This window comes from Anser cygnoides, chromosome 24, assembly GCF_040182565.1.
Source record: "Anser cygnoides isolate HZ-2024a breed goose chromosome 24, Taihu_goose_T2T_genome, whole genome shotgun sequence".
In the NCBI taxonomy this organism is placed as follows: Eukaryota; Metazoa; Chordata; class Aves; order Anseriformes; family Anatidae; genus Anser; species Anser cygnoides.
The window spans coordinates 3,982,424-3,997,059 of NC_089896.1; the positions used below are offsets into that span (position 1 = coordinate 3,982,424).

General features: G+C 51.1%; 2 protein-coding genes across 8 annotated transcripts; one reads left to right on the forward strand and one right to left on the reverse strand.

Moving 5' to 3' along the window:
* UBXN11 (UBX domain protein 11) lies at positions 1–12,344 on the forward strand. Of its 7 annotated transcripts, none has more exons than XM_048073188.2 (14): positions 13–137; positions 344–377; positions 967–1,117; positions 1,370–1,470; positions 2,242–2,296; positions 3,337–3,413; positions 3,919–4,030; positions 5,439–5,656; positions 5,991–6,068; positions 7,434–7,554; positions 8,554–8,657; positions 8,894–9,051; positions 9,688–9,834; positions 10,740–10,988. In XM_048073188.2, exons 4-14 carry the CDS (start codon positions 1,387–1,389, stop codon positions 10,912–10,914), a joined length of 1,329 nt encoding a protein of 442 aa, XP_047929145.1. In that variant the 5' UTR covers positions 13–137; positions 344–377; positions 967–1,117; positions 1,370–1,386; the 3' UTR covers positions 10,915–10,988. The 7 variants fall into 7 exon arrangements, with proteins under 7 accessions (XP_047929142.1, XP_047929145.1, XP_066838477.1 ...); XM_048073186.2 differs by lacking the exon at positions 13–137 and adding an exon at positions 152–217; XM_048073185.2 differs by lacking the exon at positions 344–377 and having other exon boundaries at positions 1–137.
* A 180-nt stretch (positions 12,345–12,524) lies between these two features.
* On the reverse strand, positions 12,525–14,586 carry SH3BGRL3 (SH3 domain binding glutamate rich protein like 3). Its single transcript, XM_048073212.2, has 3 exons — positions 14,379–14,586; positions 13,843–14,010; positions 12,525–13,447 (listed from the first exon to the last, which is right to left on the reverse strand). Exons 1-3 carry the CDS (start codon positions 14,424–14,426, stop codon positions 13,382–13,384), a joined length of 282 nt encoding a protein of 93 aa, XP_047929169.1. The 5' UTR covers positions 14,427–14,586; the 3' UTR covers positions 12,525–13,381.
* Between the last annotated feature and the right edge of the window lie 50 nt (positions 14,587–14,636).

Below are 14,636 nucleotides of genomic sequence, written 5' to 3' on the forward strand. Positions count from 1 at the left end.
CCTGCGGCGGGACTCGCCTGCCCCCAGCCCAGCGCTGCGCTCCGCTCCCGGTTCCTCCTCGTTGCTCCCAGGCAGCCAACGCAGGGCGCACCGCGGGGAGCTGAACGGCTGCTGCTCGAGGCCAGGCTGAGCCGCGGGTGCGTGACCCCCCCCCCCCCCCCCCCCCCGGCCAGAAGGCGAGCAGTTTGCACCGGGAAGGCGGGCTGGCGAGGAAAAGGTCTGCGGTTCAGGCGTGGTTGGGCAGCCTGCTCAGTCACGTTTAAAAAGTTTGCCTGTCAAGCAAACCTCCCCCCTGATTAATGAACTTACCTTTTGATTCTACATATTCTCTCCTCATTTTTAGTGAAAGGGCGGAGCTAAGTTGTTTGCGTCTTCTGGTAAGGCTTTTTTTTTTTTTTACCATCTTACGTGTTTTGCAGCGATCGTGGCTCTTTCTCCTACATGTCCAAAATCAGATAAGTAACAAAGGGTTTCCACATCCTCAGCAACCCCTAGTGCACATTAGAGCTTCATCGAGTTTTACAGTTCCATTTTAGGTCACATCCTTCCTATTAGATCTTAGAGCAAAAGCCGTCTTTCCACTGTCAGTGAAGGCTGCTGCTTCTGCTCCTCCCAGAGTGAACTTTTTGTTAGCGCAGCTCGGTGTCACCGCTTTCAGCCTCACAGCACAGCACAGGATGCTCTGCATTAGCGTCATGGTCTCCTTCTGCTAGCCCCGTTTTGTGATCGCTCTTTCTGGCTGCTGAGATCGTATGTTCCCTTGGGTCCTGTGCCATAACGAGTGCCCTCATACCCTTATTATTTTGAGAGTGCTTATGGGAGTGAACAGACCTGGGCCGTTCTGTTTTCTCCTCCCCTCTCGTTCCCTTAGCATAACTGTCATGTTTCTTTACCTCCTTTCGGAGAAGTCATATGCAAAATGCTGACCTGTTTTCTTTCTTCCATGCTCTTTGTGCCTCTTCTCAGGTGACAGCCTGTCTCCTTGGTCAAAGAACCCAGAGCAAGGCAGTCTCCCCTCCTGCTCAAGGGGGACGATACTGGAAAAGAATACACAGGGTGAAGTCCCTCAACGATTAAGGGGTTCTGGGCCATCACAGCTTCTCAGTGACAGTCTCAGGTACTCAATACCCCAGGCCAGGGCTAATTTGTGTGGTCTCCCTCTCACATACACCGCATGCTGTCAGTGATGCAGCCATCCCCCTACCCACCAAGGGATTTGTACCCAGCACCCACCAGAGGTCCACACGGGGTACTCACAAAGGTCCTGTGGCAGAACTGGAATTCTTGGGTGGGGTCCCCTGTGGTGCAGATCTACCTCCGATAGCAATTGCCCTTTTAGAGAGGTAACGTGCTATATTTGTGTTTTCAGGTGCAGCTCCCGCTGACATGGAACTCATGTCATCCATAATGCAAAAAATCAGTCTGTTGGAACAAAAAATAGATAAACAAGCACAAGAAATCCAACTGAAGGTAAAAACCCTGGCTTTTTCCAGGCCTGTTCTGTGTCCTGCTTTAACTGTTCAAGCCAAGGTAGCAATACACTTGCTCAGACATAGCCTGGTCTGTTAATTAGACAAATAACCCTTTGCAAAGCAACAGAGCAGTCATATCAGTCCTTGACATTGGAGACTGAACAGTCCTTGCTGTGCTGACCCTGCTGTGACTTTAAGAATTAATGACTCGCTGCATCCTTCCACTAATATCATTATCTGTTTGACTTCGGACCTTTCTTTTCTTCCTTTTGCTTAGACAGTAAAGTCGTCCTAGAACAGGCCTCTTTGTAATGCTGCAGTTTAGAATAAATAGCTGTGGTTTTTTGTTGGTGGTTTGGTTTTTTGTTGGTTTTCTTTTGGGGGGGGGTGTTTTTGATTATTTGTTTTTAGAAAGAAGAGGGTGCGAAGACGCTGGTTTGGCTTCTAGATCAGCCACTTACAGCTCAGAGCATGAGCTATGCCCGAGCAGGGAGTACAGGGACATGAGACCACATCTCTTGTGCAGATGGCGGCAAGGAAAATAGGTTCTCAATGCCCCTTACCTACTTTTGAAGCACTGAGTTATATCCCACCCCTCAGCTGAGCCTGATGATTCGTGAGGCGATACAGCCTTTCTAACCCTAATTTTGCCCATCTGAGAGAGTATGTGCAGCACTGACTCACCCAGCCAGGACTAATTATGCAGACTGCCTCAAGGTCCTGAAAGCAGAGGAGCTTAACAAGGTCATTATTCATTCTGATCCTGAAGGACAGGAGGATTGCTGAACTTGAAGAGAAAATGAAGACTCTTCAGAAAGGAGAAGGTAAAAAAATTGTTCTGCCCTTGGCACCTTGCTCCTACCTGTGGGAGAGTTACAGGTCTCCTGGTACTGCACCAGAACAGGCTTGGAGACCTTCCCTCTGAGCCATCCTTGCCTTAAAAGCCCAAGAGCCTCTTCAGTGAGCGAGATCAGTTACACACGTGGTGCTGTTTGCCAAGGTAGATTCTCACTTCATCAGTTACTCTGCTTTTCTGGCGCAGTGCAAACATTATTTCCTGACCTATTTTCTATGGCTTACTAAATTTCCATGAGCAAAAAACAACCACAAAGGTACCTGAGGATGGTCAGAAAAAAAAAAAAAAGAACAGTAACCACTGCAGAGTTCAAACAGGCTGGGGAAAAAAAAAAAAAAAAAGGACTCACAGCTAAGCAAAACCAAAAATCTGCTTGCAGTTGCAGGTCCAGGCTCACTTGTCCTGTAAGGCAGCCTACCTCTAAATTGAGCCCAGCTTTGAGTGAGTCACTGGAGTTCTTTCACCCCTCTGTTGCTTGGAATCCAGTAACTCTCCAGCTGATCCCAGACACATTTCCTACGATGGCTGAACTATCTTATTAGCACAAAGCTGCGGTGAATTCTCTATTTCCTGAGCAGAGAAAAATACGCCTATCAAACCACAAACACGTTTTGTACCTCATCGTACATTGTTCCAGCTATTAAGCCTAGGTTTCTGGACCCAGCTTTAGTGGACATCTGCTGATGTTTGGAGAAGTTTCTTATGACTAAGCCAAGCAATTCTCCTTGTATAATTGTGAACAGCACTGCTCACATCAGCTTCCCGCAGCATAAAACTTCACCAGCCTCATTCACAACTATTTTTGAGAAAGATATGAACGGGCTAAAAGTGCTGCAAGTCAGGTTGTCAGGGACCAGCATGCAGAACTCACATTGAGTTCCTGCGTCTTACAGGCTTGAGTTCATTTATGGTACAGGCAGACTGCTGGGGCATCTGCACCGTGGGACATGCACTACCTGTAGCTCTTCTTTAAGGCTGTGCACAGAAAAACCAAGTCTTCCCTTTCAGATGCTCCTGACTCGTCCACAGCAGAGGATCTGGAAATGAGGTGCCTTCAGCTGCAGACCCAGGTCTGGGAGATGGAGGTGAGATGTCTGCTTCACTTGCTCTAAGCCATCTGCGTCTCTGGTTTGAGATTGTTGCAGTCCCAGACTGCTTGGTTCTTTTCAAGCTGCCACTTTGATAATCACAAATCTTCACCTCACCCCTCTGAAAAGAAAGAACAGGTTGGATGTGAACTACAAGGTAATCTGTTATTATGTTTATTTTATACACAGACATTTAAGCCTCCTCCAAGCCTCTTCATTTTGATTTCAACGACCGTAGAAATAGTCTATGCAGCTATTAGGCACTTGGGAAACTACTGTATCACTACAGATAGTTTCATTCTCCCTTTAGCCTGGTACTTCTATTCTGTCAGAGAGTTTGTCTGTCTGCCAAAGCCAGGTAAACTTAAGAGAAACCTTCTCTTTCACTTCTGCTTCTGGTGCTCACAACTGCAGCCAAGTACTCTCAGGCTTCCATTTGTAGTTTTCTGAAGGTCTAGTTTTCTGTTGATCTGCAACACTGGCTCGTGCTTTCCTCTTACAGCGGTTCCTAAATGACTATGGTCTGATTTGGGTTGGAGAGAGGCATGAACAGCTGGAAGGTTTACAGTCACTCAAAGATGAAGACCTGCCAGCAAAGAGCCTCTGGAAGCCAGGTAAAGCATCAAGGCTCTTTGCTGAAGCAACCATCCTAGCTCCCCTTGTGTGCTTAGAGAAGGTATGACACTCCTTAGAGCAGATAAGCAGGCCATCAGAATTTGTGATCCTGTGCTGGGTCTTCACATCAGTCCATGTCTCTGGGACAGAGACATGGAACAATTTAACAGGAGCTAGGCCAGGCAGAACAGTGGTATTTTATATATCGAAGTTTTATAAGCCCCATCTGAGGAAAGAGGAGAGAACCTGGTGGCTCAGCCATTTGGAAGAATACCCTCGCAGCAGCTGCTTCCTGGAGAGTTCACATATGCTAAACGTTTGAAGCTCGATTGCTCTAATAACACTGACGTAAAATGGGTGGAAAATGGAATCAGATGCTTTGTATATATAGTAGCTGTAGCAACTTACCCATATTGTCTGGCTCCATCAGAGAGTATTGTTTGCCTTTCCTCCCAGCCCCTATGTGAGTGGTTTAATTGGGACCTGATTGTGCTGTGTAGGGTCCAAGCATATTTGGCAAAGGCTTCTTAGGAAGTGGTAACAGAGAAAAAACAAAATAGAAAAATACTTGGGCTATACAGCCAACACTGCTTCCTAACTGCTGTACAAATATTAGCTAACTAATCCATCCCTCCCTCAGATGCAGACTGGGTAAAGCAGGATAAATGTTTTCATGATTTTTCAGTTACCCTTTTTACAGGAGAATTTCCCCTCTCCTATTTAAGGCAGCTTTTTTTCTCACCTTTTTCAAATCTTAGAAAAGCAGAACAGAAAAGCAAAGGCCATACCCTCTGCCTTTCGTTTCCTCTTCTTATCTCATTCTTCTGTCCATTATAACACTTCTACCACTTTACCCTGCCACCCTCCTCAAACACTCAAACATCCTCAGCAGCATCCCAGCAAGAGAGAAATCTGCTTTAGAGGGGGAAATCTGCTGGTGACTGGGAGCATGCAGCCAGCTGTGTTTACACCGACATTTTTTCGTCAAGTCTGCCCTATTCCATTTATCCAGCCTAGATACCTAGTTCCTCCCTCCATGCATTTTGTAGCACCGCAATTAAGGGACAACACTTACGAACCCACAACCAAACACAAGCTGCTGGATGTGATTGCTAAACAGCTGGCTGCATCTTAGCAGCAGAGTTAAACTGGCTTGTAGGCAAGAGGGTTGTTTCTCTGCTACTGTGCCTTTGTGGTTTTGCACACGCCCATGTAAACCTGGCAGCCCTGCACCACAGCAGGATTGTTGCACCACGCTTTGCAAAGGTATGAAAGGTGAAAAATGGAGGCAGCGCTGACAGCCCCACTATGCTAGCATTCAAAGGCAAGTCAAACACATCTGCCCAGAGGTGAAAGTGGCTCAGCTGGCATCTCCTTCCCTCCGTAACTCTGCTCCTTCTGCCACAGGTGAGGCAGTTGTTTCCAAACATGAGATTGATTTTGATTTAATCTTGGAAAACGTGAAGGATTTGAACATGCTAGCTGGAGAAGGCATTTCTCAAATTGAGCACACGCCTCAGGGTGCCCGGCTGAGACAGCAAGAACCCCTCCCTCTTACGCTGTATCAGAATGGGATCGTCATGTTCGATGGACCCTTTCGGTCCTACGAGGAACCATCAGCACAGGTATGGAAATGTTTGTAGAGGAATTAATGAATCTTAGCAGGGTGACTCTAAGCCTAAGTCTCAGGAAACGGAATATATAAGAAAAGGGTGTGAGAGTTCATCCTAAAAACGAGCAGCTACCGAGACCTCCAGCCCCTCACCCATGTTCCTACTTGCATACCAGTCTAGTATGCAACTGTGTCATGATTTATTAAGAGATGAACAATCTGGGCCGTAGGTGCAGACATTTTGCACAGCAGTAACAACACAAACAGGAGCAGCCCAGGATGTAAATATTAGTCATCAGATAAAGAGAAAATTTGAGGTATGACCATGAGCTCTTGTTTTATTTCAGCAATGCCTGCAGGATATCATGGATGGCTATTTCCCTTCAGAGTTGCAGATGCGCTACCCTGATGGCATCCCTTTTCAGGTAGGGAGTGCAAAGCCCTGTTCTCATCAAGTTTTTGAAAGAAAGCGGTCTGCTTCCTAAGAAAATGGTTCCAGTTTCTTTCCCTTTCACCAATCTTCTGGATGTTCCACACAACAAACTGAGTTTAAGGCTTCTAAACACAGCATGCAAGCAGCTAAGTTCTCTGCATGTGTGTCTTGGGGAAAGGGTGGCTAGGAACACACCTGTGAGCCGTTAGAGGAAGTGAGTATTTGCGCATCGGGACTGAACGGTTTCTGTGTCTCGGTGAATCTTGGCTCTGATCAAGACTTCTGAGAACATAACAGGCTTTGCAGAAGAGAAGTAGCATATGCAGCATCTGAAGAGCTGTGCAACAACAACAAAAAAAACCTCAACTAGTTCACCTGCAAGAGCTTTTAAAAACAGATTGAACAAGCATCTCTCAAGGAGGTTGTAGGGAGAGTTTATTTTGCCATAACTTAAATGGATGTAGGCACCTGAGGTTCTTTTGGGTCTTTTTTTTATTTATTTCTCAGAAATAGCAAAAAGCTAAAGCCACATTTTCAGACAGCTTTAAAGGACTCTAAATTAGGTCTTCAAGTGCAGCTGAAACTTAATGAAATGTAAGCAGGCAGGCCACAGGGGTGGCACACCTGCCCACCACCACGAAGAAAGCAGGACACATCTGCACAAGCAAGTAGAAGGTCAGAACAGCTAGCATGAGCTGGTAGGTGGGGAGGTTAGAAAATCAAATGGAAGAGGAAGGTCTGTGCAAGGTTCACGGGTCTGTGGTTCCCTGTACTACCTTCGTAGCTGACTACATCTGGAAACCACAGGGCAGTATCTTAACCCAGACAGGAAGACTGCCCCTATTTATACAGCTTTCCCCAGTGCTGGGGGCCTCAGGCTGGCACTCTCCGTCCCTTGATTTGTTGGAGCCTCCTGTCAGTCCCCACTGCAGCTTCTTCTACCGTCAGCCAGAGCAATACAAGTCTGACAGTAAATCCCTCTCCAACCCCAACCTGCTGGTTTCACATCTCTTCCCGCCCTAAGAGCATTATTAAGTGTGGAGACAGAGGAAAAGTCAGGTCCCAGCACATTTCTTACAGCTTGTGGAAAGGGGGCAGCTGTCCAGTGCCTGTTGAGATGGATGAACGACTTGACGGGCCATCTTAGGGACCCGAGGGATCGTCCAGGATTTGCTTTCTTAGCCTACAGGACCTAATGGTACATTTCACTGAGTTTGGGCAGCTGGAGCAGCTTCCAAGGAAACATCTGTTTCATTTGGGGTTTACAGCTCCAGATTGTTGCTAAAATTTATTGTCTTCTGATACAGTAAGAACTGCAAGTCAGATTTGCTTATAGCCGTTGGCCTTAATTCAACAGGTCACCGACAAAAGGGATGTGGTATTTCAGGAGGGAGACCTTCCAGGGAGTTTCCCTGGCCTCGGCCAAGCTGTTGGCCATTCAGAATCACGCAAGGTGCAGGAAACCGACGAGATCCCAGGTAAATTCCTACACCTGCCTTGAAAACGCAGCTCCCAAAGAGGAGAATCTAAACCTTACCAGGGAAGTCCAACCTGCAAGAAGTGAATGTGTGGGGTCTCAAAGAAGAAGGCAACACTTCTGGGTCAAAACCCTGCACTAGTAGCCCCAGTATTGCTTCAAAAATTAGGGGCCAGCCAGCACACGTAGTGTCTTCTCACCATTAAGTCTTAAAGAATGAGGCATGACAAGCCACGATAGACTAGAAGATCAGTAGGTTTCCCAAAATGTATCTGGCTCCCACCTCTCTGAAAGCCCAGGCTCCTTCTGGCTTCACCCTTACCATCAAAGGATGTCAAGGGAACCGTGCATGCCTGGGCAAGAGTAACTTGCAACCACTCCAGTTCTCCTACAAGCTCATTCCATAAAGGGGGACATCCTCCAGCTAGACCAATCTTAGCTGTTCTGAATGAATGATTCCTCTTCAGACTTTCATGAGAGGATATGAGACATGAGGTCAGGCCTCACGTTGCTCATTTTGCTTCTGGATTCTAGCAACCTGCAAAGCAGAGCCATACCTGCTAGATACTGTCACTGCCTGGAAAGCCAAATGCAGTGGAAGAAAAAAAAATAATTGCCCAGTGACACCACAGAAAGATGAACTCACTCCTACAAATACACCCTCACAAGATGAAAACCATTTCCAAGCCCGTAAAGTCATAGTTTCAGCTTTTTTCTGTTCACAGCAGAACTAACAAGGAATCTGCCTGTTGCACATCACAGGTGTGAGCTCAACAGGCTGCACAGTCACTCACTGGTTACATTGACAAACATTTAGCGGGCCAGAGAGCGGGACAAGCTGCTGCTGGGTACACCCAGAGCCAGCCTCTGCCTAGCTAAGGGAGGTTAGAGCTCTCTCTGTTGGCTGATCTGGTCTCTTTTCACCAAATCAGTCTATTCTGACAGAGAATTGTCAAAAGGACTGTACACACACACACACATCTCCCTTCTGCTCTGGCAGGTCCCAAACCCTCCTCGAAGCAGTTTCTGAACAAACTTTCTAAGTCCTCAGTCCCTGGAGGAGAAGCGATCAACATCCGAGACTCAGTCAGAGCAACACAGCAGGTATGAGCGGGCCCCAACACCACCCAGACGAGGCTGGCAGTGATTCCTTGGGCTCAGTGCCCTGCCCAGTACCGTGTACCCCTTCCTCAGGCCTCTCTCAGCTCTGTGTAACCTTCTCCTCCCAAAGAGGCTCCACCAGAGCACACGTGGCACTTTGGCACCTGCTCCCGGGTTTTTCTGGCGCTGGTTTTGTCTCCGTGCAGGGGAGGCAGTGGTGACACTCGGTTTGGTTTCAGGGCTCTGATGGGATGTGGAGCAACAGAGAGATCTTGGTGGAGACACCCAGACTGTCTGCCCTGAAGAGGTACAGGCACAGCCCCGCCATCCCTGCCTCGCCACGCTCTCATCTTCCTCCTATTCAGTCACTGCAGGTTTTTTCAGGGGGTTCTGTCGGGCAAGTCCATTTACTTCCTCATTTATCTTGTACCTTGAAAATCGTTTTTTTTTTTTAAAAAAAAAAAGGCCAAGTTTGGTCTTTTGGGAAGAACCTTCCTTCTTTCACATCTCTAACAAAAGCTCCTATTGTTTAAAGCGTTACTTACTTATTGCAGCAAAATACTTTTCCTGACAGCAAGCCAAGGCTTAAATATTTAAAACCATCCAAAAAGCTGTTTGCTAAATGGGAGAATCCCTCCAGGAAACTGATGTGCAAGCGGGAGGTCACACTAACAGCACTTTTTTCCACTCCTAGTCTTCCACGCAAGACAAGACCCAAATAGCTGATGAAAAAACCCCAAGCAGATTATTTTTAATCAAAAAAGTAGGGCAAAGATCTTACCAGACAATCTTGATCTAAAATAAAAAAAGCAAAAAAAGGTCAGCAACCTTCTTTTCCAGGCACATTTAAGCAGTGAAAGCAAAGCAGCAGTTTGGTCTGTGGGTCAGTTTGCTTGCCCCCCGTCAGGCCATGCCACTCCTAAACGAGAAGCCCCCCTCCCCAATTCAATTACCCCAGCACACCAGAGGCTCTGCCTGTTAAGAAGAGCTCACAATCTCTGCTCCTCAGCTAAAGAGGCTTTCTGACCTCCAGGTTAAAGAGAACCGAAGAGGCTGGGGCTCCTGCCCCTGAAATCTGCACTCTCCGCATAAAGTCTGAGAGCGGGGAGCAGACGTACACCGTGAGGATGCTGTTCACAGAGACCATAGGGGAACTGCGCCAGCACCTTGCCCGCGCCAGGTAGGGCGAAAGCTTCCTCCCTCCTTGCTCCCCACCCCGCTCCGTCACGCCCCAGGGAAGGCTTTGCAGCTGCTGCTCAAGGCTCTGGAGCCGTGCTTCGAGCAGAGCAGCCTGCACTGAGCTGAAGGGCTCAGTCCCAGACCCCAGGAGGTCCTGGGCACCTTCTGCTGCTGCTTTGGCTTCTCCCAACACCAGATGTGCTCTCTAGCACCGCTGCCAGGGTTTTAGCTTGGAGTATTTCGGAGAATTATAGAACATCCAAGTTGGAAGGGACCCATGAGGATCAGGGTCCAACTGCTGGAACTCCAGCTCCTTTTTAATACCCACCTTTGACAAAAAGCTGACACATCGGAAGAGATGCCTCTTGTCCTCTCAGAACTGCCATCCTGCCCAGGTCCATCACTGCCCTCGCTTCCTTCCAGCTGCTCAGCAGCACTCACTGGCCTGTCGCCACCATTCCCAAGGTGTTGGTGCAGCCTGGAAGCTGAGCTGCTGCCTTCAGGCCAGCTGATGGACAAATGCCATCCCTCGCTCAGCCAGCTCCATGTCCCAACGCACTTCATACTGCCCAGAGGCTCACGCATCCCCCTGGGGACCATTCCACGTGGCTGTGGGGATCCCTTTAGTCTCCCCTCCTGTCACAGGCCGCAGCCCTGGCCTCTGTCTGAGCCCACAATGAGCTCACTGCTGGGATGTAACGGCCTCCCTGCAGCTGGGGAGCCTGGAACAGCCGCCCTGCGCCTGGCTGCGTGCAGTGAGGGCAGGAAGCCTTGTTCTGCTTGGCCTGCGCTCGAGAAGCAGCCTCTCCCTCTGCTCTTATGTAACTGCAACTGGATTAGGCAGAGCATCTCAGCAAAACCTTGGGGGATCTTGTGCATAGGAAAGATTGCGCTGTTCTTTCCTAGGGGTGGAGACTCCAGCTCGTATGAAATCATCAGTACCTTTCCCCAGAGGGTGTACGCGGACAACTCCAGGAGCCTGCAGGAATGCGGCCTGATCCCCAGGGCCTCCTTGCTGCTGCGGAGAAGAGACCCCCTCCCGCGAGAGGGGCAGGGCTGTACGCAGCATAACAGCTCCTAGAGCTGCTGCCCTTGCACTGTGAGCTGTGTTATAACCTCCCCCTGGCTGGCAAGAGCAAGAGTTGTCTTTCCAGATCCAGTTTCACTGCGCCGTTACCTGGGACGGAGAGGAGGGCTCCTGCTCTGGCCTCCCTTTGGCACGGGGTGCCACGTGGCTGCCCCAGTCTCCTGCTGCCTTGTGGGTGGGTGTTCTTCCCCAGGCAGTTGGGTTCCTAACACAGGGGATTTCTGTCAGCTCAGAGACCTGGTTTCTCACCTCTGCCGAAGGTTATGCAGGCTGATCCCTGCTCAGGAAGACTGGCAGCTTTACACTGGTACTGGGGCAGTCACTGGCTGGGCTCAGGGACTCTGGAGCAGCACTCCTCTCCGGGCAGGACAGCCACACAGCCAGGGTCAGCCTGCTTTCCACACTGCTGTTCCCCCGAGATTTCATCTGCATTTACACCGCGAGAGAAACAGGCTCAGTTATATGGTCTCGAGCAATGGCCTTGGGCCACCGCACTGCTGGGACCGAGCCAGACCCAGTGCAGCCAGGAGATCCTGCTACTGGGTTTCCTGTACGTGAACAGCTTCTTCCCTTGGACAGCCCCCAGCTCCAGAGGGGCTGAGGCTCACAGCTACACCGAACGAGCCTGCCGTGGCCCTGAGCTGCTGGCCTTCCTTCCTCCCTCCCTCCCAGCCCGCTGCAACAGGACACCGTGTCATCGGGGAAGAACATAATCCCTTCGGTTCTTCTCTGCTGAACCCCGAGAGTAAACCATCTTCCTCTCCTGTGGGCTGGGGCCGTGCTCTGCAGGCCCCTTTCCCAAGACATTCTTCCCATTTCGGCTCCGACAAGTTCCCACTTGACTCCCAGCTGACAACACTCCCACTTGTGCAAGGCAGCACCTTCAGGCAGGTTCCCCTTTAGCAGAGGCCCAGCACATGCTGCCACCCAGCCCTCATTAAAGGCTCCCAGCATTTATTTAGTTGCAATTTCCACTTCCGTAAACTTCGAATTAGCTACAGGAGGAGGCAGGATCCCCTGAGCACTTCCTGGAACTGCTCTGCCTTCCCCAGGCCCCTCTGCCTGGAGCTCGGCCATGCGCTGCTCACACGGGAAACACCACCAGCACGGGCCAGCTGCTTCCACAGGCTCCCTGTGACCAGTGACTCAGTCCCGCAGCTGTAAACGAGCTTCCTTCTTTTTTCCACCTACAGCACATACAGGAGTGCACCAGGGACCCTCCTACAGAGCAGCCTTTTCCACTGCCCCTCTGCTGTGAGCCAGTCTATAAACCACCAGGGAATTTTTACGCTACAGGTTCGTTTTTCTCCCCATGGGTCTGTCTGAAGCTGTCCCTCCCCCATGCTGTCGTTCTTACCCCACACAGGAGAGGGCTGCTTGAGAGGTACCTGTCACTACTGCACTGCAGGGGATTCAGAGTCCCACGAGCCTTTGATTAGTGGCAGCAATCTGAGGTGTTAAGGTCTTTGTGTCAAGCTGCAGCAGCGAGTACAACTGACTCAGCTCCTCCGAGCTGGAACTGACTCAGAATCGTTATGGAGGATGATGTTTAACCTGTAGTCAAGATAAAACCAATTTAAAAGAAACCCACGAGTACCAACACGAAAGGTACAGTAACATTTAATAGCATCTCGGAAGACGACACTGGTTATAAACTTGCTTTTTGGCAGGAAAACAAAATGCACTTGGTCCAGGTTGCAAAAAGCCAACTCAAAAAGGAAAGGTAAAGACAGCTGCAGCATCAGCTGTTCCGGAGCAGCCCTGAGCCATTAATGCTCACGAGGGAGCCCTTGCACTGCAGCAGAGGGCACCGAGGGAGCAGCACGGGTCCCAGTTTTGGGCCTATCCATCCCCCTCACGCAGCCTGCCAAGGGACACGAGCCTTACACCTCAGCCCCAGCCTGCTCCGTGGCGGGCGGTCAGGCCCAGCTTTGTGCAGTATTTCTGCATTAAGTTAAAACAAAACAAAAATTAGTCACCGTAATTCTGTGCAGTTGGGATTAAAAAAAAAATAATAAAGGAAGTGAGGCAGCAGGATTTACAATTGTAACAGCAACCGGGGGAAGTGGGAAGTAACATGCAACCTTAAGCCCTTCCCTCCTAAAGCAGAAGCTCTCCCTGTAGAGGAGAGGGCTGACGGACAGCTGCACTTCGCACAGCCCGAGAGGCTTTGCTGTTTACAGAGGCACTGGAAGCTGCGGAGTGAGCCAGGCCCAGCTTTGTTCAGAGGCCATGCGCAGCGAGCGTCAGACTTTCTTTGGATCCCTCTGAGATGATGTCGGGGTTAGGCAGGAGGGAATCGTAGGCAGCTGCAAGGAGGAGTTTTGGTCGTGGGGTTGCCCTGTGCTGGGATACAGGTCATGGTGCCAGGACAGTGCTGACAACCTGGAATCGGATGTGGTCAGAGATGAGGGTGCTCAGGAATGCAGGTAGAGTCCAGGACGGGAGGGGAGCCCGGGGCTCAGGCCAGCTTCAGGAATTCCTGCAGGGTGTTTTGTTCCACTGCTTCCACAAAGAGCTCGTAATCCTGCAGGGAAAAGCCACGGGGTTGCTCGCAAACAAGAGGCACGCAGCCCAAACGCTCGCGCGCTGCGCGCTCCCTCCGATCAGGCAGCGCGGGGTCCCCTGAGCACGCAGCCCAAACTGGTGCCAGTCGGAGGGAGGATGACGGGGCAGGGCCAGCCCCGCACGCTGCAGCCCCGCTGCCCAGGGGTCCCCCGACTCCCAGCACGGGCCCCATTTTTGCAAGCCATCGTGTTCCAAGCGCACGTTAACCCAGCCCACGCCCTGTCAGTGTACCTCATGGGAAATGCCTTTTAGAAGGCATTTTGACACCACTTCGAGCAAAAACAAGGGCACAGGATTATTCCACACCCCCCAGCTTTCAGGGTACCTATCCCCAGGGCAGCGCAGGAGCCTCACCCCGCAGTAGTGGTCTCCGTTGACGATCTGGGGCGGGATGGCTTTGGGGTTGCCTGCCTTGGCCCTCATCTCCTCCCGAAGAGCGTTGTCCTGGGAGATATCCACCAGCTCGTACTTGATGTTTTTCCCATCGAGGATTCTGGTCACTTCACTCTGTTGGGATTTGATCTGGAACCCCGGGTGAAAGAGGCACGTTATCAAGAACTGGGGAGGAGCTCAAAGGGTAAACACACACCCAGCGCGCCAGAGACGCTCAGCACACAGAGCTACCACTCCTTACGGGCCGCAGTCCACCCTACACCTGCCCAGGGGGCTCGGCCCTTTTTTTGGGGGGAGACACGCAGCACAGAGAGCCGAAACCCAGGCGGGCGGGGACCGGGCACTGGGTGATGCACGGCAGGAGGCTGCAGAAGGAACACCCGGACTGGGGCGGCGTGGGGAGGCTCACGGCTCCGCGGGGAAGCGACAACCACCCAGGAAAGGGACCCCCCGGGGGCTCCCAGCCCTGCCCCACCGCCACCCCACGCCCCGCTCACCTCCCGGGAGCCGGTCACCGAGGTGCTGTAGACCTTGAGGGTGCTCATGCTGCGATCGCGGCCGCTCCCTGCGCGCAGCCCAGCGGAGGGAGGCTCGGAAGGCGGGTGCTGGCGGCCCCTCCGCCGCCCGGCATGTGACTGCGGGGACCAATGGGGCCGGCGGGCCCGGGCATGCGGTGTTAGCGGGGCCGGGACCGCAGCAGCCCTGCCCGGGAGCCGCCGCCACCGCCCCGCCGCGCCCCAGCGAGCGCAGCGCCG